Source organism: Vidua chalybeata, chromosome 8 (genome assembly GCF_026979565.1).
Source record: "Vidua chalybeata isolate OUT-0048 chromosome 8, bVidCha1 merged haplotype, whole genome shotgun sequence".
Taxonomy (NCBI): Eukaryota; Metazoa; Chordata; class Aves; order Passeriformes; family Viduidae; genus Vidua; species Vidua chalybeata.
In genome coordinates this window covers 15,456,208-15,483,115 of record NC_071537.1, presented here as the reverse complement: position 1 = coordinate 15,483,115, position 26,908 = coordinate 15,456,208, and the positions used below count along the sequence as shown (strand labels likewise).

Here is a 26,908-nt window from a genome sequence, read left to right as displayed (position 1 = left end):
CATAGTTCTACTTCAGGTGGATGTAATTTGTCCCCATAATGACTTAATGTTTTCTACTATTGCTTGTTCAGTCTTTTGGGGCACCAGGAGTTTGGCAAAACCAAGGCTGGATTTATTCTTCCCTTACCTTACCAGCCAGTAGGGTAATGTTCTTAGGGGCCTGTTTGCTTTCTACTTTCAGTTTTAGAGATAATGGAGAGAGAGAGAGACTGTGCTTTACAGTTTTTAATCTTTATATGAGGGCATGTAAGCAAAAGACCTCTTAACCGTAGTGACTGAGGGTATACAGATGAAGGTCCTTATTATCCACAGTAATTATGTCTCGAGGCTTTGTCCTCCAGATTCTTAACCTCTGTAGGCTAGAGTTTCAGTCTTATGTGGGATTGCTCTTACCATATGGCTGGCACCTTTTCCCCAAGTATGAAGGTGTAAGCCACCTTCCCAAAGTATTGATGGAAAAGCTGTCAAAATTGAACAGTAGGCTTGGAGAGGACTGGGGCATTTAAATCATAGGGTTAAGATTGTATGCAAGCCCAAGTAGGTTTCTGTTACTGGTTCCTTAAGGTGAAAATGAAGATTGCTTGCTACCAATGAAACAGTAAGAAGTCACGGATGCCACAGGCATGTCACCACTAACCTGAATTCAACTTAGGTTTTAAAAAGTGTTAAAATTACTTAAAAACAATTGCTTCAGTGATTAGATAAATTTTTCTTGATATGTGTGTTGGCAGGAAGATGCACACTAGCCTTGCAGCTGGTGAGTTGTGTATGGAAGACAACTGAAGCAGTCAAGGCAGCGTAGTTTGGGTGAATTAATACACAGTTGGTATGTGTTGTGTATCTAAACTGGATCATTTTGTGCTGCACAATGGGCTTGAGCTCTGATGTTAATTTAGCTAGGAACTTTGAAGACCAGTGTAGTGCTGAGGAAGCAGGTTGGAAAGAAACACTGTTAGGAAAGGACAAAAACATGTTAAGCTTTTTTGACTAGAAGGTTCTATTGTCTGCCTCAGCTCACTCTTCTGTAAACTGTGAAATTGTACCTGTGAATTTTGGACATCACCTTTGCCTTCTTTGGAAAAAATGTATGTGAAGTTTGTTTCTGAAGTTACTTGGTGCAATTTCAGCAAGGCTGACCAGTTTTTATTAACAATTAGTTAGCATTGAGGTGGAAGTTCTGCTGTAGCATTAGGGGGTTTTCTCTGTATTGATGAATCATGAGAGTGACAACTGTCACTATAGTTTTTTTCTAACTAATTTATTTTTGTATGAATTGACCTTAAATGGTACTGTGAAAACATTGTAAAGCTAGAAAATGTTGAAGTAAGGTTGCTTTTATACAATCTTAATTGATTGGCATGTGTCACTTTTTTCCATGGACATCCATCTCGTTCAGTGCAAAGAATTTTTGCTTCCTCCTGGGTAGCGATTCAGTATTTTGTTTCCCTACCCTTAATTAGGTCCTCATATTATTTAGTGCAGGTTGCTCAAGTGCTGTTCTGAATATATAATTGTATTCTTACGACCTTTTTCAGTGCGTTGTTCGAGGTCCTTAGAGTTTGGCATTTCTGCAGATCAGGTTTCAGAAAATCTCAAGTGGGAATTCACTGAAATTAAGATCACAATTAATTACCATCTGGAAAAAATTTGGTTGAAGTGATCTGACCTGTGTTGCAGTAGATGGTGCAGTAGAAGATGCAGGGAAAATATGTTCAGTTCTTCAGTTCAGCTACTTTAACTGAAGCCACCTTTTTACTGTCTGATTTCTGCAATGTTGGTTCATTTCTCAGCATTTTCAGTAAATGGGGAAAGGTATCCTACAAATATCCTACAAACCACATTTTTTTATTATACAGCTACAATTTGTTCCTGAAGTATTGCATGAACCAAGTGAAACACATAAATCTATGTGGAAAAATATTCAATGATTGTATATTTAATGCTTGTATTGTAATGGATATAGCTGATATGACAAGGTTGCACAGGTAACTTGAAGTATCTTGATTTTGAGTGCTTGACTATGCAACCATTTTGAAATAGTTTGTAAGATTGCAAATAGCAAGATAAAAATTGATTATGTTGTTTTGGAACATACAAAGAGAGGTGCAAGCACAAGGTCATCAGCCGTTTATATGACCTTGAAGAGGCCTAAAATCTATCCCATTATGTGTTCTTGGTAAGATGTGTATTCATTAGTAAGTCATGGTGCCCTTCCTCAGTAATTCCAGTGTTTTTAACAAAAATTTGTTACAGAGCTGTTGTTATGTGAGACACTGTTTTTTTTCTTAACAATGCTTCTTAATAATCGCTTTTTGCTCCTGGTGCTTTTGATTGAAGGAAGAATGCAGTTCTGTACCTTGTGTGTCTGAACACTTGGATTTTTGAGAATGCAAGTTCTCACTCCTTTAATGGAGCAACATTGTCAGGAATGATATGCGGTACTCATTGTACTCTCTGTATCAGGTAAGCAGACAACACTTCTCCTTTGTACATTGTTAAATATGACACTTTGCCCTGAGTTCTCAGACAAAATAATTCATTCATTTTTAGTTCTAGGTTTAGGTTTTTTTTTTGTGTGTGTGTTATTTTTTCTGTTTTGTTTTAGCTATTCAGTGAATGACAATTACATGGAAGGGAAATTAGCTAACAATATCACAGTATCAAAGAAAGATGAGGGGAGAGGTGTGTTGCTGTGTCTGTCAGGTCAGACTTGATATACGTGTTACCTAGAGCATGGTGGTGGCATGAAGATGACTACTGGCACTGCAACAGCCATACCAAGTCACCATTTCTTACATTCTGTAATGTCTTTTCAGTCCACAGCACTGGGATTTTTAATGCAGCAGGCTTCATCCTGAGCTCCAATTTATTTTATGTCCAGAGTGTAGGAAATGGTAACTTGGTACAATCCTATACCTGAAACTTGCTTAAACCTTTGCCAGACAAAACTGTGTTTCAAAATACATCTGCACCATAGTCCTGCCAAGCTATAACAGATTTTGCTTAGATATGGAAAGCAGAGTAACCAGTCTGCTTCCTTTGTTCCTGAACAAAACAAGTGTAGTAAAGTAGGTGATAACATACTGGTGTGTTTAGTGTGTTTGTTGGAGGCAGGGGAGAGGGTTGTCCCCACAAGGAGCCTTATTTTGTGCCTAAGAAGTTCTCATTTCAGGCTGATTGGATTATTTTGTGGAAAATTATGTTACCTATCAGCTCCCTGCCTTGTTTTGTTGTCAAAACTATAAGGTAGCCCTATAATCATGTAGAACATGGATAAAAAGTAAAGTAAGGTTTGAGGGGGAAGGTAACTGGTGTCTTTATCCAGAGCACATTTGTTATTTGTAGGTCAGCACAATATTATATGTAGTGCTGAGCACTTAGAGCTGAGGGGCAGGAGCAGCAGTGCTTTGAAGTGCTCCGTGCTAATTACCTTAAAAAAGTGATACCTAGTCTCTTGTATGAAATATATACACTTGAATTTCCCTTGTTCACACTATTTTTTCCCTCAGTTCTAGAATGATGGAGATACTGCACACTTAACTTGGAAAGAATATTTGAAGAATCTAGAGATTTTGAGGAGCAAAACAGAAAGGTTAGCAGACAGACAGTTAGTACCAAGTTTAAGTACTGTGCAGTATATGAGTGGAAGGCAAGGACTACATGAATACAAAGGAAGTTAAATACTCAGTGGCTACTTTTTCAGAGTACTTCCATTGTGAGTATTGCTTGAAATAGCTTCTAAAGTGATGCTTAAAATAGCTAAATAATATAATAGTATACATATAGAAAAAGTAAATAAAGCTTGCAGACACTACTAACTTTTGTGTTAATTTTTACAGCTTGACTTGGCAATCTTAGTGTTCTAAACATTTCAGTAGTATTAAGCACAGTATTAATATAAAACTAATACTAACTGAGCACCATACTAAACATAGCCCTTATGTAGTGCTGTGAGGTCTGTGGTTGGTAGGCTTGTAGTCTGTATACATTGTCTCTTGCTTGCCAGTGTGTTACCACATCACATTTGGGTAAGTGTTGCCTGTGTTGCAGAGGGAAGGAGCTGACCTGCCTCAAGGTATGTAGGTAGCCATGTGTTGAGCACCCTATTGGCATACAGTTCTTTCTAGAAGACAGGTACATGACTTCTAGAACTGATCAAAAGCACAAGAACGTATTTGCAGAATTCAGCCACCCTGTGGCCCTAAGTGACTTGCTGAGACTTTGCAGGTCTTGACTCAGTCTTGCCTTTCATGCCTTGAATATAATCCTAGAGAACACTGCCTAATTTGGAACAAAAAGAACAAACTAAGTATATATAAAGTGTCAGTTTTGGAAAATACCTTTAAGATGGATGAGTCTTCAGGTCCAGTGAAATCAAACACTACTAGAACTAGTTAACAATTGCTCCTAAAAGTTTTTCATTGGTGCAATTTATACATTCATCAAATTAACTTTTACCACTTGAATATTAGTGGAAGTTTACTTTGTTCACAATATTATAGTAAGTAAACCACTATGATAGAACAGGCTATTACATAAAAAAGTGAGTTTTTTCTGTGTGTCTTCATAACAGTAATTCAGCAAGAAGTGAGTGGGTAATTAGTTTAGCAGTGATGCAGTGCACCTGGGTCATCAGCAGTAGGCAATTTGAAGACAAAAGATTTGAGAGTCATTAAGCCAATTGTGTGTGTGTGTAATATATATATATATATGAGATAAAGCTGTAAAAAGTGATACTTTTTCATAACATGAAGGAGCACATACAAATATATACATTAAAACATCAACGCTAGTGAACTGATGCTTTCTTGCTGGAAGGGTGCCAGAAATGCAGTCCAGCAAAGTCTCCATACACTACTGAGTTTACAGTATTTTTAAATTTTATTTGTACATTTGAAAATACAAACAAAAATATCAGTGAAACAGGGTGAAGCTGAGAGAAAGTACAACACATGTCCATAAATCTAAAACATTCAGGTGGATTTATTGCCACCAATCACAAAGTACAGTCCTATTTTCAACTTGTGCACAGTGGTACATTATGTCAAGTTGCTCTAATTTCTGGGGCTGTGCACTTTACAAAGAAATTGCTGAAAGCAGTGATATATGGGAAACATAAATTGAAAGAGTAGATCACTGTGGGTATTCTCATTTTTAAAATGAAAATGTCCTTCCATAAATCTGTCTTCAAACAGCAGTCAGAGGACCAGGCTGTGGTATGCAGTTGTTCTTGCCATGACTTTGGATACCATATTGTCAAAGATGACAGTGTATCTGCTTTGGCTTCTTGTATTAAACTTTCCTGATAAAAGTGACGTGGGGTTGAACTCTATGAAATGCATTTCTTACCACTCTGTAAGTGCTCTTGAAGAGTGTTTCCCATAATTTTGGATTTTCTTCTTTTAATACCTTGTCTATGTCTCGGTATGTTGAAAGAAATGATTAAAGAGGTCTTCATTTCAGCAGTTCAGTTTGATTAAGAAACTCTTACAATATATTTCAGTTTTGTTGAGTCTTTTGTGTTGTTTTGGCTGTCAATTAGAACCAGGGAGGTGCGCTGATGATTCTCTACTATTTCAGCAACACTGTCGAAGCGCTGGATAAAGAAAACAAAAAATAACTAGTGCTGGCTTCCTTTAATGCTATAATATTGAAAGTAATCACTGCATCTTTTTATCTTTGCTTCTCATGTAATTGAAGAGAGGGAGACTTAAGCTACTTGTTACCAAGTTAGATGCTTTACCTTTTAGTGAGAGCACTGATCCTTCTCTTAGTTCTGATTTTAGTCATAAACAGATTAGATTTAGACAACAGAAGATATTACAGGTACCAGCTGTCTCCTCCTTTCCATTTGTGATTGCCACCTGCAGTAGCTGAACCACTGAGTTTGCTGTGGGCCATAATGGACTGACATTTCATTTTACCTTAATGTCTAGCAGGCCGCAGACTGGCTGCTCAGAAGCTGTGGCAGATGTGGTTCAGCCACCTCAGAGGGAAGGCTGTGTCCAGGAGTAACAAGTACAAGCAGCCATCTATGAGAACTGTTCTAGTTACACAGTTTTAATGTTTGTCACTGTAAATTAGTATCCATCAATCTGCTAGGTCTGTTGTTTTTCCTTTTGGACTTTGGTCAAATAAAGACTTTGGACTATCTGTTTATCTTGAGGTCATTTCTCATCCTTTGTTGAAGATCAGGTGAGCTCCAGGCTATTTTCTCTAATCTCAGCACTGGTGCATGGGAGGCAGATAATTAGGCTAGGTCAAGCCTACTTTCACATTGCTGAAAAGCCTATTCTATGCAGTGATAAACTGTTTTCATTGGTATTTGTGTTCCAAGTTTCTGTTTTGCTATCAGAGTAATTAGCTCCATGGCAGAGTAGATAACCAGTGATCTTTTCACTCCAGAGTTAAAGTTTAATATTTTCTTTATGTGAAAACAGTATTAACAGTAATGTCATTCTCATTTTTGATAGTATTGGTGGGTTTTGTTTTTTGAGCATGGCTGTTCTTCCTTTGCAATTTTCCAAGAAACATAACTAGAGTTTTAGATAGAAAGTAAATGGAGGACCATAAGCAGTCAGAAAATTTATCTAGCAGCTGCAGCTCTTATTCTTTTAACTTATTTAAACATCTCTATGAGTATGTTTTAAATTTGATCTGTGGTTTTAGTTACAGTGTACAAGAGCTGTTACAACACTGGTCATTATAAAGGGTATATTTTTATCTTTGTACATGAAGAATCTTTGTGGTCATAGTGCAATATATCTTAGTCCTTGCTTATTAAAGGTATATAATTGAAAACTGTTAGGAAAAATACCCCCACATCATCTTACCTCTTCACCACTTTTTTCTCTGCCCAGTGCATATTGCCTTGTTGATTCAATAAATCGTATAGGGATGTTGTACACTCTTCTGTTGTAAAACACAACCAGCGTATATGGTTGCCGTGAGTCCTGTCCAGAGCTCTTCCTTATTAGAAAAGATCCATCCTAAAGAGAGAAAAGTAGTCGTATTTGGCTCATTTCTTTCCAACAACTTAGTCTGGTTTTGGCTTAATATTTTGATTTATATTAGCATTCAACTCTTTTCTCCCATTAGAAAAATAATAGCAGCAGATGAGAAGTAGCAGGTATTCCTGCTAACAGCAGCTTGCAAAGGTGTAATTTCAGAATCACCTTTGCTGCTGCCTGTTCTCTTTCTCAGTTAGAGAGAAAATGAAGAAATAAACAGGCATCTGTTGGGGTTCACAGATTGTTAGGGAATAGTTCCTATCAGTGGCAGTAGGTAGGGAAGAAAGCAGGGAGAGGTGGAGACACCATTTCTCCAGAGCTGTAAAAAGGAGCCCACCACAGTCAAGCACCTGCACTCCTGACCATGTGCTCACTAACTCACAGTAGCCTTCACCTGGTGATAGCCCCCATGCTCTGCCCCTATATCCTTCTCTGTGGACTTAGGCAAGAGTGGAAAGGTATGTGATGCTGAGGATGCAACTCTACATGCTCCTCTTCCCCCCTGTGACACTAGATTTTGTACAAAGAATAGTTGAGAGAATTCAAATTCTCCAAATACCTAAATGCAACACTCACCAGCCTTTCCAAATAGCTGTTGTCACATGAGCCACTGGACTGTGGTGGAGACCGCTTAAAAGCCACTGGGCTTTGCATTTCTTTTAAGGGGGTGTGCATGAGCTGTGAGATCTTCCTCAGCTCTCCAGTCTCTAATAGCTTTCTCTGCAGTGCTTTGGTCTTTGAGTTGCACTGATGCAACTTCATGTTGCAATGAAAGCCAGCATTAACTAATGTCACCACAATTATTCCTGGTTTGACAGTACTTGTATGGTGCAGTAGTTCTGATCTCTTCAGAAAGCAACTGATGTTCTTTGAATACTTCTGGTTGTCTTTTGAATTTTTTTTTAATTTGAAGTTTTTCCCATAAAATAGATATTCTTTAAAAGTGACCTACCTTGTTTGATCGGTACAATGCATCTTCTGCCATTTTCCTATCACAGGTAGCGGCATACCATGCTTTACTGTGAACACCAGCATCCTAAAAAGAGAGGAACAGTGTTTCACCTGTAAAATAATAATGATAATAATAAAGAATATGGCCTGTAGACGAGTTACTGCTAAATAGTGACAGTTATGAAGAACTATAATGCAGAAAACAGAGAGTTTAAAAAAATCTCTGCCAGGAGTACAGTTTTAGTTGAATAGAGGTAGGACAAAGAAAAACTGGGAGTGTCAAAACAGTGGTAACAGATTTGTGATAGAAGGCTGATAAATGACAAAAGAGAGATGTCCTGAGGAAAGCAGTCAGGTTCAACTGTAGGATCGTTCTAAAGACAGAAGTTATTCCAGTAGAATTTAAAGAGGAATAAATGTCGAGGAATGTTGAGGAATAACGTTATTTATGAACACAATCATGATGGTTGGATAAGTTTTGCTCCAGCTTTACAGTAACAAGTTTAATAATAAAATTAATTTTCAAACAGGCTTTGTCACCTCTGTACAAAACAGATTAAAGGTTGCACATTATAACTCAGCTGGTCTAGCTGTCTTATTGCTGCCAGAAAGGGAATGTCTTGGTTTCTCCTTTGTGCTCATTCTGTTGGCTCTTCTGATCCCATGGTGAGATAATTCACTTTATTAAACTTGCAGAAAAAAACAAAAAAAAACTTTCCTTTTTTGTTTTGCCATTTTCTGTCAGTTTAATGACTTGGCTCAACCCACTGCAGGATCAGGAATGAACACCATAGAAGCTGGGAGGGGAGCTGACAGTGAGGAGAGAGCAGAGCCTTAATTTTGGGGGCATTGCACTAAATTCTTAGACTGGCTCAAGCCATACCATTAAATTTTACCTTCAGAAATTTTCCATGTATTTCTTCAGTCCCACTATTTATTGGAAAAAGAAAGGCTGAGAGGAACTGAAAATATGAAAGGTACTTGCCCACACAAAGAATGAGCCCAGCAAGCAAATCTTTGTTCAACAAAAGAAGGAATCAATGGCCCCCAGAGCTTTCTTCTACCACTATCTGTGGCCTATAATGTAGAAGCAGAGAGCTGCTGCTGAAGTTTGGATGGGAACCAAGCAAAGAGTGAATGTCACGGGAATGAATGACATCTGTGAGCACCTGTATTGTGCAGGATGCTACAGCAAATGATACCACTGTATATAGTTGCTGGGAAAATAACACTAACAGCTAAATTTTTTTTTAACAAAATGAATCTTTTATTAAGTTCTGTTTCTGCCCACGGCTGTTACATAAAAACTGCAAATGTAATCGCTACAAGCTGTTTATGTAGAGTCTTCTGGATTGCTTATTTGAAAGCAATTTTTTTAATAAGTATCTATTATTACATACAGTTAAATTTTTTCCAGAACTTCAAATCCTTTGTGTTCTTCACTGTTGTATTATCTTTGTCATGTCAGACTTTAGAACACTTACTGTTACTGGCTCTGCATGATAGAGCCTTTGGTTTACACTCAACAGAACTATTTTTACCTTGTTTGTGACTACTAGGCTTATAAGAATAGCTTTTTGCATTTTGCAGTCTTCCTTCATCCAAAATGAGAGTAAGGGGAATAGCACTGAAATGAAAATAACCTTGAATTTGCTTAGATAATTCAAAGCTTAATGTTGCAACAAAACATAAAAAAAAGAATTGGCCATAAAACTGACAGCATTAACTGTAATGTGAAGAGGTCTGTTTAAAGGAACAGAAAGGAGCCGGACTTGGGAGAGACTAAAACACGTAGGGGAGGCATCACAGCATCATTGTATTTGCCTACTGCACCTTTTTTCTCCTGTACACAATTTGTACAGCTATAAGTTAGAAAAAAAAGAGGTGATTTAAAACTCTTTATCGCAATCTATATCAAAGACTAGACTTAAGTACATCACCACAGATTTCCTTGTTTCAATAATGTTGAAAGTATGAATTGGAGAGTCAGGAAGACATGAAACTAAAGCTTTTTATGATTGGTAGAGTGCCAAGATTTAATATAATACTATTTACATATTTTTCTACAGTTTGTTAAACCTCTCCTATGCTATGTATTCTGAGCATGTTTTAATGAAAGCTAACATTCAGATTATTGTGCTACAGAAAAGCCTCATTGCAAAAGGGGGTATAGAAACCCTCCAGGAGTGTAATTTTCTATTGAAAGGGGATAGGGGTGGAAATATTATTTTAAAATAAAGGATAAGGGGATTTCTGTAATATGAATTTAGCTAATATTATACCTGGTCTGCAGAACTTGAAATAGATGAAATGCTGCTGGGAGGGGAAGCACCCAAAGAATGGTTTGCAGCTTCTGGCACTTCTAGAAAAGAGAAAGAACAACATGTATTAAAAAAAAAAAAAAAGTTTTCAAAGTATGTTTGTTGTGATGTAAGAAACTGAATTGTTGCAAGGACTTTGGAAGATCTGGAAACACTTGACCTTTGGTATCAGTCAGGAAAGCTTTCTACTGGAAATGCATGGGGCCTATATAAGTGCTGGGACACTTGCCTGTGCAAAGGGTAGCCTTGCTTGTGAAGGAAAAACCAGTTTGGATAACAATTTGGTTACTAGCCAGAACTAAACTCAGAGTACAGGAAAAAACCTCTTCCACCACCAAAGTGAATGAATGTAGCAATAGATAAGAAAATGCAGGAACTCGATGCAAGTAATTCTCAGTCCAGTGTGAGAAGCAGTCTTACAGGTGAGCAAGTCAGGAAAATGAACTTATTTCAGGGCTAATTTTTCACCAGTATAGACTATCTGAATTGTTTGAATACATGTGCAAGAAGTCCAGGCAGCAAAATGGAGAAGCAGAATTAATAGAAGCATTATGACACTTAATTGGAATAAGAAAGCATAGTTGGAAATAGTTACAAGGGCTGAAATACAGATGTAAGAGTTTAAGAAATCAGAAGTGAAATGTTTGAGTAGTGTTGCATAGTAATGATATGATGAAAGAAGTATGGATTATTGCTTTCTGGTAAAAAATAATTTGGCCCAAGAATGTAGGTGTCTGCTATAGGTACTTACACAGCTGGATGCAAATCAGTATACTAGAGATCATTGTACAAAGTTGAGTGATACTAATTTTGTTATTATTGGAGGATTTTTTTCCTGTGTGCATTACTTATTAGGGAAAACAAATACCCTTTCTGGATATGGTGCTCTGCAGACTGCATTGTTAAGTCTTCACTAATAAAATTCTGGTTTAGATACTGGTTTGAAAGCAATAAGAATGTTATAGAGAAGACCATACAGTGACCAGAACTAAAAAATGCAATTGGACTGGAGCACTCTTAAGACAATTGTGTGAAGTACATTTAGAACTTCTTTTGTAGTAAAGATGCAACTGTCTGAAAGCTGCATCCCAAGTGGAGGGGAGACATTGTAGGGAGCAGTTCCAGCTCTCAATGAAATAATCACCTGAAGAAGGCTATTCGATATTATGGATTTCGGTTTTTCTGTAAAATTTTGAGTGACTGGGTGTTAAAGCTACAGCTGAAAGTAGATTGTATGAATAAAGCAAGAACTGCCAGAAGTCAGTCAGATTAGTGAATTAGACTTGACAAAAGGATATTAAAATAAAGAATGAAAGATGCCTTGGCTGTGTGTAAAAAAGTAAAGAGAGATGGGGCCGTGTACAATAAGAATTTTACTGATTTTAAAGATAATCCTGGTACTAAACAAATAGTAGTTCTGGCACAGAAATGGAAATTTCCACAATCGAATTGGAAGCAGAGTTTAAATAACTTTAGTACAATTGAACTGATGGGCCCAGATCTTTATCTATGAAATTTAAAAAACTGGAACATGAAATTCAGGGGTGGTAACAGTTATTTTACATAATTTTCAAGTCAGGATGGTACCAAATGATTAAAGAATACCAAACATAATTGCTATACCTAAAGTGGAAAAAGTGACTTGAGCATCTACAGGGCTTTTTGTCTGATTCCATAGAACACAAAGCCCTAGGAGAGAACTTGAAGGAAATAACATCAAGATTTGGAAGTAAAGGTACAACTAGCAAGAGAAAATCTGAATCTTAGCCAAGCAGATAAAATGTTACAGCTCTTTCATAGAATAACAGAGTTCTACAAAGAGGGGATGTGGCAGTGTACTTAATCTGGACTTCAGAGGAGCATTTGACACTGTGCCATAAGGGAAATAAGTACTTTTAATTATGAAGATAGAAGTTAGCTCTAGGCTTGTATGGGGACAAAGAAGAGATGGCAGGTTATGCTCAAGGGACATCAGTGATTATGGGACCAGTGGTATGTATTACAAAATTGTAATTGGACCTGGCACAGAATAAGATTATGCTAAAGAAAGTTTACTAATCAGAGCACCATTCAGCACCAGATGGTCTTGAAGAATACTTACAGTTCCAGGAGTAGTAAGAATTTATGCTTCAAGTTGAAGCACATCAGTTGTGTGATGGGAGCAGACAAACTTAAGTGCATCAGTAAAGAGCATTAATGTGAACTTCCTTAGCACAGGAGATATAACTGCAATATGCATCAAGCAAATGTTTCCAGGAAAGCGATACACTAATAACAGCATGTCAGTTTAAGCTACACCAAATGTAGATTTCTATGTGCCATTCTCACCATCTGTTTACAATGTGAAAGATATGTTCAGACTGAATATGTACAGTAAAGGGCTTACTGGAAGGTCAGACAAGTGTCTGCTAACAAGCAACTAGAAAAATGTTAAATCGAATTTACACTTCTGTACAAAGAGGGTTTATATTCATATTACCTAATTCATTTTTAGCTGTGAGCTGAAACAAAGTCCATCTTGGAAAGTACTACTTAGAAAAGAGCTTTAGAATTGCTATTATAAAAGTACCTTATTTTTTCCTTCTGTAGAAAAAGAATAAATTGAATGCAATAATAATCTGTCTGTCTTCTAGGCAACAGAAGCCTGGAGCAGCCCAGAAATGTCATATTTAGGATTCTTCTGTGACAAGGAAGATTGATGGAATCTTTATTATGATGGGAAATGACCCAAATTGCCTTTGCTAGAGATTTCCAGTATTCATAAATATAAATGAAGCACCCATTTTCCATCAATAATCCTGAGATACTACCTTAATTTTACTAACTGAGCTAAGATCTTGGATACTTGACCTCCTCTTTGTATGCATTACAGACACATTAATTCCAAATGAATAAATATGCAAGGTATTTTGAAATAATTTTAAATTCAAAGATTAATTTGAAATTACAAGTTAATCACATTTAATTAAAAAACTGAATTATACTTACTTGGCAGAATTGAGGGCTTTTGGAGCAGAGGCCTGAAATAAATGTCGAGAGATTACAGAAAGGTCTGAGGGGATGTACCCAGTCCTGATAATATGAAAATTGAAAATATGCAGTGGTAGAATGTGTTCCATCTCACCCATTTGTTCATCGAGAAACATGAGTCTGATAGAGGTATTTTTAAAAAACGATATCCCACTAGTAGGAATTTAAACATATGTTTTAAATCTCCATCACCTTGTAACAGATTATATCCCCTCATGCTTTTTGGTGATAGTTATATGCATTAATTTGCCATGTTTTAGCTTTTTGCTACTGTGAGGTACTGTGAGGTTTCAGGAATCTCAGCTCTGAAAAAGCAACAAGGAGGCTCCAGTGGAAAGAGTGCTCTCCTTTGAGCCTCTCACATCTGGTGCACTGCAATATTCCAAAGAGGATGGAAAGGGATCTTACCTTTGGGCACCACTTGGAAGGGGGGGAAGTGGAAGTTCCTGGTTGGAATTGCGCCGTCGTTCTGGTGCCATAGGTTTTTCTGTAGTTTGGGAAAACAAACAGTAGAGTCAAGATTTCTTCAGAAATATTTTATCCCAGATTAGGGAGTCCCAGTAGATGAAGGAGGTTTTATTTTATAATGAATTTTGTTTTTTTCTTACATAGCAGCCTGCCATCGCGCTGCTTTTTTTGTTAACTAATTCTAGGCAAATGTCTGTGCTAGGGATGCCTGCAGGGCTCGGTGGGACTCTGCGACACGGGGGAGGGCGCTGGGGCCGGCCGGGGCAGCCAGCCTGGAGTGAGGCAGCAGCTCCTGCTGGAGCCGCCTCACACAGACACAGCCAGAGCCAGGACGGGATGGATTCCCTGCCTGTGCCAGGGACTGCCTCTTGCCAGGAGCCGGCTCCGTGAGAGGTGGTTCTGGCTGAGTCCAGAGCCTGTCCCTCCCTTCCCCTTCTCCACTTCCAGGGCTACACGGGCACAGTGCTGGGCCATTACTGTGCTGCATTACCCCGCCAGGAACCTCAGCAGCTTTACTGTGACTGCTTCTAGAGAACAATGATACTCACTGCAACTCAGGCTGCCCAGATCCAGTTTGAAACTGCTAAAACCAAACACCCCTCAAAAACCTCCAGTAACTTGAATGTGGTGTTGTTTGTTTCATTTTTTTAGTTAAAAAAAAAAAAAATCAGATAAATGTCAACTTTTCACAGTACTGGCTATAATTTACCTTCATTTGCAATTAAGGTCTCTCTGGAAGGTAAACACGGTTTCTGCAGTAAAAGAGAAGGACAAACAAGTATTAACTGGCACTTACATAGCAAATGTTTATCATTTATACTTTTTGTGAAACAGTTTAAAATTGACAACAACCTGGAAGAATTAGGAGGCAGGGACATAGCCGTTCTGTGAAGAGTCTGTAGTTGTATGACCTTGAAGTATGGGATTTTGCAAAGGAGATTTGGAAAGAATCCCAGTTTGTGGGTATAAATAGATGTAGAAAAAGTCAAATGTAGATGGTTCATTCTTATCTCAGGCCCAAAAATGAAAAGTCTATCCCAAATACTTGAAAATGAAAATTGGATTTTCACCCATATTGAGCTATGCACAAAAATATCTGAACACATTTTCTTCTGTTTACTGGAAGTTAAACTGTCAGTTTAGCTCACAGTAAAACTGGAACCAATCTTCCACTTTTAATTTTTTTTTGCTTTCATTTTGAAACAATGATAATAAACTGCCAGTTTTGAAACATTCTTCTAATTAATTTCTTTGAAAATTTCAAGCAGTCCTCTTACTTTCTGCCACAAGAAGTTTTGGGATATTTTTCAAATTACTGAAAAACCTCAGACAAATTCTGGTAAAATCCTGCATATTTCTTGAGCTGTCAATTGTAATGAACTCATGTTCCCCATAGGCAGCCCTGTACATTCTGGGAATATGTCTGAATTTCGTGTGTTTCCATTTATTTTCTCATTTATTCAGTTCATGCTCTGTGTTTGTTACATCCCAGGGCATTGAATTCAAATGTTGCTTTGACCAAAATATTTTTCTGCTTGAGCAGAAAGATCACTGATCTTCATTCATGTAATAAGCACCCAAATATTTCCTGTCTTTATAACTCTTTCCCCTAGCAATTTTTTTTCATTTATCTTGTACCAAAACCCGTGATAAAATTAAGTTTTACAATAAATTAAAAATCTAATAAAATTTCTGGGTGAGATGCAATTAGAAGTCAACTTACTGGTGAAATTACTGCATTAGAAGTTTTCTTGCTGAAGTATGGAGGAAAACAAAAAATAAAGAATATGGTTACTTAGCAGATTCATGGATTCATTTAGCAACTAAGCATCAGTTTCATTGGTTCTCAGGGTATTTATGTCTAAGATGGGATTCATTGGATCCTTGTAGCAGTTAGAAACAAAGAAGAATAAAAAAGGAATAAGGGTATGAGATGCAATGTGGGCACTCAGTAAAGGTACTTTCACAAGGAAGCTACAACTGTGTCCAATACTTAACATGACTTGGGTGGGGCAGAAGAATTTAGAGAAAGCTTTCTGCACCTCCAGGCTTGCATGTGCCTGTGCTGCAGTATGGGACTAAATCTGACACTTTACCTAGTCAGGATATCTTTCATAAACAGGAATAAATATTATTCCTGAATTCAAATTGCTATAGGCAAGGATAGGAGTTAGCTCCTAATACACCTATTAAGCCCATCCCCACCAAAGAAGTACTTTTATCATTTTTTACTCACAGGCCCCTTGGTAACGGAGATGGAGCTGGAGCTGCTCCAGTGGGAAATCTGGATTCTTGTGTGTTATTGAACCTCTGACCTAGAGATGTAAGCAATATATTTATATGCAATATAAAATATGCAATGTGAGCTGTATCTGAACAGTGGATTTTCCTCATTGCCATTTTAGTGTTAATATAATAAAGGTAAAAAATATCCATTGATTTAATTTTTTTTCTTAACATGTTTTCAGTGTGATTATACAAGAGAACAGTTCAGTAACACTTCTTGCTTATTGCTGACTGTACAGATAAAGTTTACACTGACACACTACATTGCATGCTGTATTCTGCTAACTGGTGGCATATTAGTCCCTCTCATATTGCTGCATTTTCATCTGAATACTTACTTTCATCATTATTGTTTGCTTCATGGTCCTGTAATAGAAAACAGAAAAATAGGTTAGATTTGATATGAAGGAATTAAATTACTGTGTTCAGTTTTAAGTCCTTCACTACCAGAAGGACATAGAGGCGATGCAGCAGAGAAGGGCAACAAAGCTGGTGAAGGGACTGAAGCACAAGTGGCTGAGGGAGCTGGGCACGCTTAGCCTGGAGAAAAGGAGGCTCAGGGGGGCCTTACTGCTCTCTACAAGTACCTGAAAGGAGGGTATCGGTCTTTTCTCCCAGGTAACAAGTGACAGGACAAGAGGAAATGGCCTTATGCTGCACCAGGAGAGATTTAGATTAGATATTAGAAAAACTTTTTTTCACTGAAAGGCTAGTCAGGCATGGAATGGGCTGCCCAGGGAAGTGGTGGAATCACCATCCTTGGAAGTGTTCAAAAGCCACGTGGATGCGGCACTTATGGACATGGTTTAGTGGTGAACATGGTGGTGCTGGATTAACAGTTGGAACTTGATCTTAGAGGTCTTTCTCAGCCTGAATGATTCTTTGATTATTACATGAGAACTGCATGAATAATCAATATGGTTTTGGTATCTGTAGTAATTTTTAAAGAAATATTTGTACAGAAGACATCCAGAATACATTCATGATGTCATCTGAAAAATTTTAAGCAACCATCAAATTTTGAACTTTCTAATAATCTTGAGATTGCTTGTACTAAGTATTGAGAAATTTTGGCCTTAGTTTTGCAGTGAGACCTTTTGGTTCATGTTTAATTTCTGACCTGGAAGACAGAAATTTTGCAGCAGATTTGAATATACTAAAAATACATCTTCCACTGAATGGAGGAAACTGAGTAGACCCTCTTGTCACCATGCTAGAATTGAAGCAATCTACCTAATTTCCCGGCTTCTCTGAGAGATGCTTAATTTTGGCTCCCATTTCTTGACTTTTAGGGAATCAAGTCTCCCATCTGATAAGTATCTTTCAAAGAGGAACCAGTTATTAATTTGTCTGTCTTCATCTACCCAGTTAATGGCTTTTCACTAATGTTAGTGACAAATGCATCCATTCTCTGTCTGGAGAGGTGTAATCCATCACCCAGCAGTTGGGGAAATGAGACATGGCAAAATTTTTCACCCAGTCAGGTCAGGCCTTTGAGAGGAACAAGGGTTACAGTTCTGTGCACATGATCAGTGCTGGTTAGTGCTGACAGCAGACTGAATGGGAGCAGCTAACAGATGTTTCAGTTTTTGTTTGGGATTTGTCAATGTGCTGTAGCCAGAGATGGAAAGGAACAACAGAGCACTGGACAAACATCATGCTCATTACTATGTGTTCGTCTAAAATTGTAAAGGCTGCCACTTACAAGACAAGCAAAGACCCCAAAATCTGGGCTGCACTGGGTAACTCTTTCCTAGGCTGACTCTTGTGACAAACTGGTGAGCTGCAAGCACCCAGGAGCTGAATACAACCATGCTACAGATGAGTGTTTTTCTGGGAGCTTCATCTTGGAGGTGTAACTCACTCAGTGTGTGGCTCTAGCTAAAGGATAATCTCTTTTTATTCTCTGCAAAGCTAGGATGATATCCATCTCAAATGCAAGCTTTGAAAATGCATTAATGGAGAGGTCACAGCTGCAAGATGACACTCAAGTCTGTTCTGAAGCAGGAATATTCTTCGTGCTGATCAGATAGTGGAATTTCTGTCCAACAAGCTCCCTTGAGATGTAAGATTTTTTTTTTTTCTTATCTTGTATTGGTAAGAAAAGCTGAGAAATCAAACTATTTCATAAAAGAGAAATAACAAATTTAGCACTGTTTAGGACTTGTTCAGAATCCCACAGGATACAGATCTAAATGGGAAAAACTTTGTGATGACATGGAAGGGAAACTAAAATGCTGTTGTACTTACGAACTGCTCGATACATCTAGAAATTTAAAGACTGAAGAGTATAAGGTGCTCATATACTACCTGCACTATTACCATAACATGTAATCCTATTATATGACCCCTAATTCCTGGTTTTAAGTATTTTTAAGTCTTTTAAGTCTTAATTTCTCTATATAGTTATTGGTAGACTGATTATTTCCTAGGGACAATTCAGAGCACAGGGCTGGGACAGGGTCTGAGCATGCAGCTTTTGGCACAGACGCTGACACAGTTGACACGTTGCTCTGTTCTGGATAGTTGGCTCCTCATGCAGACCCTCTTAAGCTGGCACAGCTGTGAGTAGAGCTATAGTGTAGATCAATTTATGGAGCTAATCTGGCTGAAAAAAAATTTTTTACTATTTGCTTTTGCTCATTTCTGCAGCTGGACAAGTTTCCAAATAGTTTGCTTAAAAAACCCAGCACAGTGGAAGGGACAGATGGGATAAGAGCAGAGGGAGAAGAAGACTGGCTGAAACACAGCCTTAGGACCCAAGGCTTGTAATTAGTCCTTCAAGGACTGCATTTTCTAGTGATACTGGTTACTCAGACTACCCAGTCTGACATTTTAGGAGGTTTCAATTTTCAGAAAGCGTTAATCATTCACCATCTGAGAGGAATGAGGCTCAAGGAAAAGTACTTCAGATTGGGCAAAATCATCCTTTGCTACTTAAAGTAAGGTTCCTGAAAAACAACTGGTATTTTTTGGTACAAGAAATTATTTTTTTGGACAGAGACATATATCCCTTATATCCCAAAAAATATTTGAACTTTTTCTTGGATCAATACAGATGTCCAGTGCTCTTTTGCCCAAAGGATTAATAGCAACAATCACAATATTAGATGAATCTGATATTCGGTCATCTGTTTCTGTTATTTAATCCAGATAATAAATAGATAATTCATCTATTTATATATAAAACATAGGGCTAAGTTTAGTATGTTCTTTTAGAGTGGCCCATTAACTACTCACTGTTTTTGGATGAAGACGACTTCTGGGGAGAGGCAAAATATTTCTGAAAAATACACATAGTAAGTGATGATGAATGGCATTTATTTATTTAATTGGCTCAGACAGCTCTTTAAAATCTAGAGGGAAGGAGGTCTGCAGTAAATGGGTTTGATTTCAGCTCTGCACAGCTACAGTGCTTGTGGTGATGCTATGCCCTTGTTGTGGAACTACTCTAGAACAGCTCCTGTCCTAGAGTTTGGGTCCCCTGTGACTGCACAGAACCTCACCAAACACCCTCACACACATATTGTGGATGCCTCCTTCTGGGGGCACATAACATATTTCATAGAATAATGACCTAGAGAGGAGGCAGGGGTTATGATGCAGCTTTCTATGCTTCTGGGGACACAGGAGTGAAGTAGGATGCATACTCAAGTATAATTTTTCCCTTTTCCTCCAGAGACTTGGGATATAAACCATGGATTTACTGAGCTCAGTTTCTTTACAAGCAATCTTGTACTACTGCAAAAATGTCTAATTTGCAAGGGTGCAGAGATGGCTAATAGGATCTTAAACTGGCTGGCAGAGATATTTTATCCCTGTACTGGATGCCTGAAGGGATATTTCAGAAAATCCTATCCATATGGCAAACTGGCTTGAACACAGAAGTTCACAAAGCAATGAGAGCTTTTGGTTCTCACCTTGTCCTGGCATCCCTAGCTATTTGAGTGTCCTGACAATTGTTTATTGTCTGAAGTCTACACATTAGAGAGAAGAAAATTTTTTCTTTGCTAATATTCCCTATTGATCTAAGCTGCTCTTAACTTACCTGGAAGTATCCTGCTTAGGTGACTCTCTGGTCACGCTGTGCATGTGGGAGTGCTCCATATTCTGAGCAGGCGTGAACATGAGTGGCTTAGTGAACCTAGTAATGAAACATGAATTAAGAAAGGAAAATCACATTTTTTAACAACAGTGAATGCAAACAAAGCCTCTCTTTCTACTCCTCTACCCCCTCAAAATTCTAATAAGTAACCTTAAGAGTATTTCTTTTTAATATGTATTACATTTGGGTTATTGAAATTAACATAGAAATGGTTGATAATATTTGTGTAGATAATCTGAAGAGATATTTATTGTAAGTATTTCTTACTTCTGTTACTGTATTTCTTCTAGAGAAAGAATTACCAGACATGTAGTATCTAGATGAGAAAAAATATTTTCTGACTGTTTTAAATAATGCACAAACATTCACAGCAATGGGTTACCTGGTTACTGGTGGTGGTGATGGTTTCTCCTGTAAGAGAAAATGCACTGAATTGTTTTTTGGTCACTTTTTAATTCCATAAAATAGATTTGTATGATCCTATTTATGTTACCACATCCAGATATTATTTTTGTATTGTGATACAGATTTCTACTAAAGCTCTGTCTGGTAGTATACATTAGGATGGGAGAGGCAAGAACTCAATATCAGTAAATTTGCTTTGGCCATATGTTATGTCAGTACCAGCAAATGGGGAAAAAATTACTGTGTCAGAACTGTCACTGCTCTTCTGCTGCACTTCTGCTTCTGTAAAACATTCCCTTAGGCTGCTGCTTCCCAGATTGGATCACTATCACAGAGGACTGAGAAATTTCCCCTACCCATTTACTCTTTTGAAATGGTTTGCCAGCTTTTCTGAAAAGGGAGTGTCAGAAAGCTTTAAGTGCAGGAAGAGATATGTTCCCTTTTTGAAAGACTGATAATCTTTTCTCACAATCACATTTGTACCCTGCCTGAGGGCAATGGGAGTCACACTGTAGAAAGGCCTCACCTCTTCTTCAGGAACCTCGTAGACTTCTACAGGACAGGGAAGAAATAAAAAGCATTCTTTAGTGTAGCAAAAACAGACTGCATGTTACCATAAAAGCTGATCTGAATTTGTATCAGTCATACTTCTGACTCTGGAAAAATAACTTGGGGAATCTGCTCAGAATTTGAATCTGCCACCAAAACCCTGGAGCAGCAACACCCCCTGTCTTCTAGTGGGAACTTCAGGTGAAGTCACAGGAATTCTGATGTACAGTCACTGTATTAATCAAGTTTCCTCCCATCACAAAACCTTCTTATTGTTTTGCTTTTCTTCTCATTCCCTCCCCCCTGCAAGCAAGATGAATGCTTGTGTTGTGCAAACCTGGGTCAGTTTGGAAAAAATGTGTTATCACACCTGTAGTAACATTTAGCCTTTCCTTGACTCAGGGAGGAAGAAATCAGGTCAATCATAAATACAAGCTGGCTCATTTACATGCCCAAAATCCCTCCCTGAGTTCTGACCCACAAGTATACTTTAATTCATAGATCTTAAAAGAAAAAACCACCAGCATCTTTATCTATGCCCTGTTTCTTCAGTGCAAATAGAATCCTATTCCAGTAAATTTCATGTCAGGTTTCATCGCTTTACTGCACTCCAGTGCCCCAGCTCCCACCAGGGGGAGACGTTTTATTCTTTAGTAACATCTGTCAGGAGCTGCTTGTTGCTCGACACTGATTTACAGAAGGCTGAGATTGAAAAAGGGCATTTTAAAATGTCTGGAAAATAACTCATGAAATCTTAAGTAATTAATAACAAATGTTAGTTTATGATTTGCAGTTTGTGGCTTTAAAGCTAAACACATTGCTAATGAATATGCAAAGCTTTTTAAAGAACTGTGTCATGTCTGGAAAGGTTACATCCAGGCAATTAATGAGAGTGAGGATGCAAAACAACTCTAAGTTGGAAAAGAGAGATTATCTGAATTTACAAAAGCAAATAGGATTCCTCTGAATCCTATTTGAATATCTGAATTTACAATATCTGAATATCTGAATTTACAAAAGCAAATAGGATTCCTCTTATTTACTCCTGCTTTTGTTTCTTTTTCCAAATATACTGGTCTTTACAGAACCTCAGTGTTCTAAAACACCATGCAATGCATCAGCCTGTACAGAATTTCTATATGCTTAAATCTAATGGTCTAAAGTATCGGGTCTTGATTCCTATGGTGAAATGGGATTACTGACATAATGAGTTCTATAATTCTTTTGCTGTATGGATGCATTTGTGTTCCTCCACTAGAGCAAAAGACTAAATATAAATTAATTTGGGGCAAATAACCTGTTCTAGTTTTATTCATGCGTAACATGGATTTACTGTTCAAACTAACAAAGCAACTGCTACAACATAGAAAAGCTAAAGGGGAACATATTTTTGTTTTACTTTAGTATGTCATAGGGTTAGTGGTGTGAATACATCAGGCATAATTTAATATTTCACAGTCTTACATTATTTTATTCTAACAGCAATGCAAGCTTCACATACCTTGCATAATAGAAGTAAGAGAAGGCTTTGGAGAAATAGGGGGGGCTGGCTTTGTTGTCTTCATAAATCTGTTCACAGGTGCTAAAAACATATTTTATTCATGTACATATATATATTTGTGCATGAGTCTATATATATATACATATATTTTATATATACACATCTGTTTACAATCTAACAATGTAACATTTATACAATAGGAATGAATGTTAAGTAGGTCCAAATGACAACGTTTTGTGTGACCTTGAATAAATCAACTGAGTCAGAAAGCAGCTCTCATTTTAAAAGAGAAGTATTGTTCAGTATTTCAGCTTTTCTGAAGAGGTTTGATTCTGTCAGTAATGTCAGAGAGCAGAACTACATGCTCTTCTCTGTTTACTTTTCACCTTTGGGCTGTAGTAGTTTCATTCTCTAGCTAAATATACTTATATAAGTGAGATTAAAAAAAAATAAAAGCAAAGTCTGTCTTTATCTACTAAATATCTAAAAATGCTTGTTCTTCTCCTGAAGCATTTCAGCAAAGAGAGAATTTTAATGCCACTGCTCCCTTGGAAGAGAAGGCAGGTCATATGTCATGAGAAGCCTCCTGGTTGTACAAGGGCTGGACTTTGAAATAGCTGAGAGGCAGAAATTAAACATGTCTTCCAATAAAGTTAAAAATAATTTTCCGTGGCTTGTCATAAGCCAAAGGAGCCAACTGCCTTTTTGCAGTCTGTAATCTCTTTAATAGCTGCATCTCCACTCTTTGAACCCTAGAAACAGACATTAATTTGACCCATTTTTTTCACTATTATGCCTAATAAAGCCATAATTATAAGCTTAAATTACTAAAACTCACATTTTGTAGGTAGTGACATGCTGCCTTCTGTGGGTTCAATATAGTTATCATCATCATTGTCCACTGGCACAATGTAGTTATCCTATGAGAAATGCAGGACAAAAATCTCTCAGTTTAACCTCCATCATGCCATCAAACTGTCTGGATTGGAGCCCTGGCAGCAGTTTACAATAGTTGCCATTTCCCAGTGATTCCTATTTCAGCCATTTATCATCCTATGTGGAAGGGAATCCCAAAGATTGCAAACCCTTTATGGAATTATTCCACTGGTGTGTGGAAGCCCTCCCTTCCCTCTTGTCCTGGAGCAGCCTTTGAGGTTACTCTCTCCCCACTGCCTGCAGCTTGTTATGGATGATCAGGAGCTATTCCATGGTCTAAAGAGCCTCCTTGATACTCAGAGCAGGCAGATATCCCCTAGGAACCAGTATGGTACTTGCTGGTCACTATTAGTGATGTACAAAATGATTTGTACTACAAGGGCTAAGAAAGAGACCAGACCATGGCACTACTATGACATTTACACAGTTATAACAAATATATCTGTAAACTTTACCTCATCATCACTGCCCTCCTTAGGCTTTGGTGGCACTTTTGGTTTTGCAGCAGGAGATGGCAATGGCATGGATGGCACACATGGTTTCTTTGGTCTGGACATGGCTGGACTGGGTGTACTTGGGAGAGGTTTGTTGATGGGAGGAAGCTTCTGGTGACTGGTGCGATTGTCTTTTAATTTGGTAGAAAACAACAATTTTAGTAAAAACTACACATTAGTCTCTGCACTTTCTTCTACTGCTTGTGCAAAAGTCTTTGCTGTGGCTGCAGCACAGGTCAAACAGCAGACCTGAGCACAGCTGGACCTGATGTTGAGATCTGTGTGTAAACAGGTCCTGTTTCATTGCTCAGGCAGCAGCCTAGCCTTCTGTATCAGGTGCAGCGGGTGCCTAGACACTGACTGCTGTATGAACAAGTGTTTAACTCCTTGGAGAAAAGGTGGTGGTTGGGTGGTGTAGTGCCTATGAGACATGAGAAGAACGACACTGGGTGGGACTGGAACATGAATTGTGCCAGGTTCTCTGGGGTGTCAAGTCCTTCCCTTTTCAAAGAACACACAGGTGAAGGGCTGATAAACTTCTGTAAGTACATAATGTTTTCTGTAACTACACAATATTTTAACACAATGAATATTCTACAGCCAGTAACAGTCTGGTATAATACAAAAATGAAAGCAGGCATCATGTCAATGTTTCTTTTCTCTATGTCTCAAGTCTTCATCTAACTGAAGCTAACTTTCATTCACTTCAATGCAACCTATTCGTGGTTGAAAAGAATCAAATCAGAAAGAAAAAAAATCCCTTTATACTGGACTGATGTAAACAAAATCTCCATCCTGTCCTGTTTTTCAGGATATTTATCATCCTTTGTACCAATTTTGAAGGAGTGAATATTTGGACTACTCTTTTACTGCTTTGGGAATAATGATTGGAGAAACAAAGACATTTAAAAAGGGACCTGGCTAGTCTTATGTGCCTCATCTTTAATAGCAATTGCTGCATCAATATATGTGGATTCATTTCGAGCTGCAAGTTAATAGTATCTCCCATACCTTTGGTTGAATTTTGTCATTAGTAGATGTCTATCAAAGTCTCTAGGACACATTATATTAAAATTATAAACATCACTACCAGCAGTAATTAAAAAAAAAAATCATACCTCTGAATGCTTAAGACCTGAGAATTAAAAGCAAGCTCTTGCAGAAAGGACAGATTAGTGCATTTGGGGCCTCTTCTCTTCTGGTACTGATCAAAAAGCAATTATCAAGGTGACATAGTTTACTATTCCATAACTACCTGCATATTCACCCCTAGAAATAGGGAATGCAGAGGGAATCTTCTTTTTCTCCTTCTCACTTGGAGGTGGCTCATAGCTGTCATCAGGATTCTCTTCACTGGGGACCACATACATCTCTGAGTCAGAGTGGTCATCTGGATTTTCATAATCACTGTCCTAGAAAGACAGAACTCCCCATTTCTCATCTCATAGCAATCTATAACACAAAATTACAACAATGTACCCTTGAATGGACACATCATATTCCCTTTTAGTGCTTCCTCTTGCAAAGAGGCACTCCTGCCTCCTCCCCTTCTCCTCCTCCCAGGAGCTCCCTGTCTTCTTGCTGTCTCCAAGGAGTCCTTTCACCTCAAGAGCTCAGTCTTCAAATTATGGACCAATAGCTTGTTTCCTTTCCCAGGACAGCTCCTTTCTAGATCCTTTCTAGATCCATTGATGGATCTTGGTGTGTGTTGTCACTTCCTCTCCCTTTCCAGTTAAAAGGGTATTCAAGAAGGAAATCGGTCACTTCAGGCTGACAATTGCACCATTACTTACATGGCTGACAGCCATGAATTGCTTCATTCTATGTTTTCTAAAATCTTAGCAGAAGCTTTCATTTTTAGTAAGAAGTGGCTTTCCTCTCCTCACCCCTCCCACCCTTCCTGCCCCAAATAAAATCTCTTACTGATTTCTAAATTATTGTTCATTTTAGGAAGTCCCTCAAATTGATGCCATGTGCTTACTTATCCAAAACCCTTAGTGTTTGTGGCTACCATTGACTGTGCTTCTGAAAGTACTTCTAAGTTGAATGTAAAAAAATTGAGGCTACTAAAAATCAGTGGCTACTTGTGAATTAAACTGATGTAAAAAACCTCGTAACATTTCAATAGTATTTAGTTCAACCACAACTAGATGATTTAAGAAGAAACTTTTATTATTATTTCATGTGCAAACTTGTAGTAACCTCCTACTAGCCCAAAATATGTACTTACAAAATCATCTGACCATTGTTCCTCTTCATTGTCTGCGTGTTCTAAACCAAACATTAGAGTTATTTAAGGAGATGTAATAGTGAATATAAATGTTTGTCTTAGATTCATTTTTCAATCTATACTTATCATATTCAGTTAAAAAAGTTAAAAAAGAGTGAGCAAAATTTCCAAACAGTTCTGAGCAACACATCTGTTTAGACAGAATAGTAAATTAAATGCCTTCTTGCTTATTTTTGACAAATTATTTCATAACTGTGGGAAAAGCATTAGAAAATGACAAACTGTGCTTGCTCTGAACAGCAGAGCATGCACTTTACCCACAGTGTCCTGCTAATGCATTTCATTTTTAAGTAGGGGTCACAATTTCTAGATAATAGAACTCTTTCTGGCCTCTGGGCCCTGGTTAAAGTTGGTTAAGTGTTTATATTAAACAGGGAACACTTATCAGGTAAGTTCCAAACTCTGTCCTGCTTTCTTCTATTCTTATCTTAACAAGATGGCTGTTAACTTTAAAAATAGCCATGAACTAGTTTGTGGGCTGTATGATAAGCAAGTAAAGGTCTACTGTTAAGATAGTTCATGATGTCATCATTACATTAACAGTATTAAGATTTTAGATCTG

At 37.8% G+C, this 26,908-nt stretch overlaps 1 protein-coding gene across 3 annotated transcripts in view; it reads right to left on the bottom strand.

Moving 5' to 3' along the window:
* Window positions 1–4,862: 4,862 nt before the first annotated feature.
* BLNK (B cell linker) overlaps window positions 4,863–26,908 on the bottom strand; it is an 85,946-nt gene continuing 63,900 nt past the window's right edge. For all 3 annotated transcript variants that reach the window (XM_053949621.1, XM_053949623.1, XM_053949622.1), the window contains 19 exons: window positions 26,287–26,327; window positions 25,312–25,468; window positions 24,018–24,187; window positions 23,465–23,546; window positions 22,627–22,707; window positions 21,103–21,128; window positions 20,554–20,582; window positions 20,115–20,210; window positions 19,307–19,349; window positions 16,405–16,432; window positions 16,017–16,095; window positions 15,504–15,534; window positions 14,490–14,532; window positions 13,721–13,799; window positions 13,271–13,302; window positions 10,244–10,323; window positions 7,963–8,046; window positions 6,834–6,989; window positions 4,863–5,596 (listed from right to left, as the gene is read on the bottom strand). In XM_053949621.1, coding sequence (XP_053805596.1) covers window positions 5,477–5,596; window positions 6,834–6,989; window positions 7,963–8,046; window positions 10,244–10,323; window positions 13,271–13,302; window positions 13,721–13,799; window positions 14,490–14,532; window positions 15,504–15,534; window positions 16,017–16,095; window positions 16,405–16,432; window positions 19,307–19,349; window positions 20,115–20,210; window positions 20,554–20,582; window positions 21,103–21,128; window positions 22,627–22,707; window positions 23,465–23,546; window positions 24,018–24,187; window positions 25,312–25,468; window positions 26,287–26,327 — 1,457 coding nt within the window. In that variant the 3' untranslated portion in view covers window positions 4,863–5,476. The remainder of the gene's footprint in view (window positions 5,597–6,833; window positions 6,990–7,962; window positions 8,047–10,243; window positions 10,324–13,270; window positions 13,303–13,720; window positions 13,800–14,489; window positions 14,533–15,503; window positions 15,535–16,016; window positions 16,096–16,404; window positions 16,433–19,306; window positions 19,350–20,114; window positions 20,211–20,553; window positions 20,583–21,102; window positions 21,129–22,626; window positions 22,708–23,464; window positions 23,547–24,017; window positions 24,188–25,311; window positions 25,469–26,286; window positions 26,328–26,908) is intronic.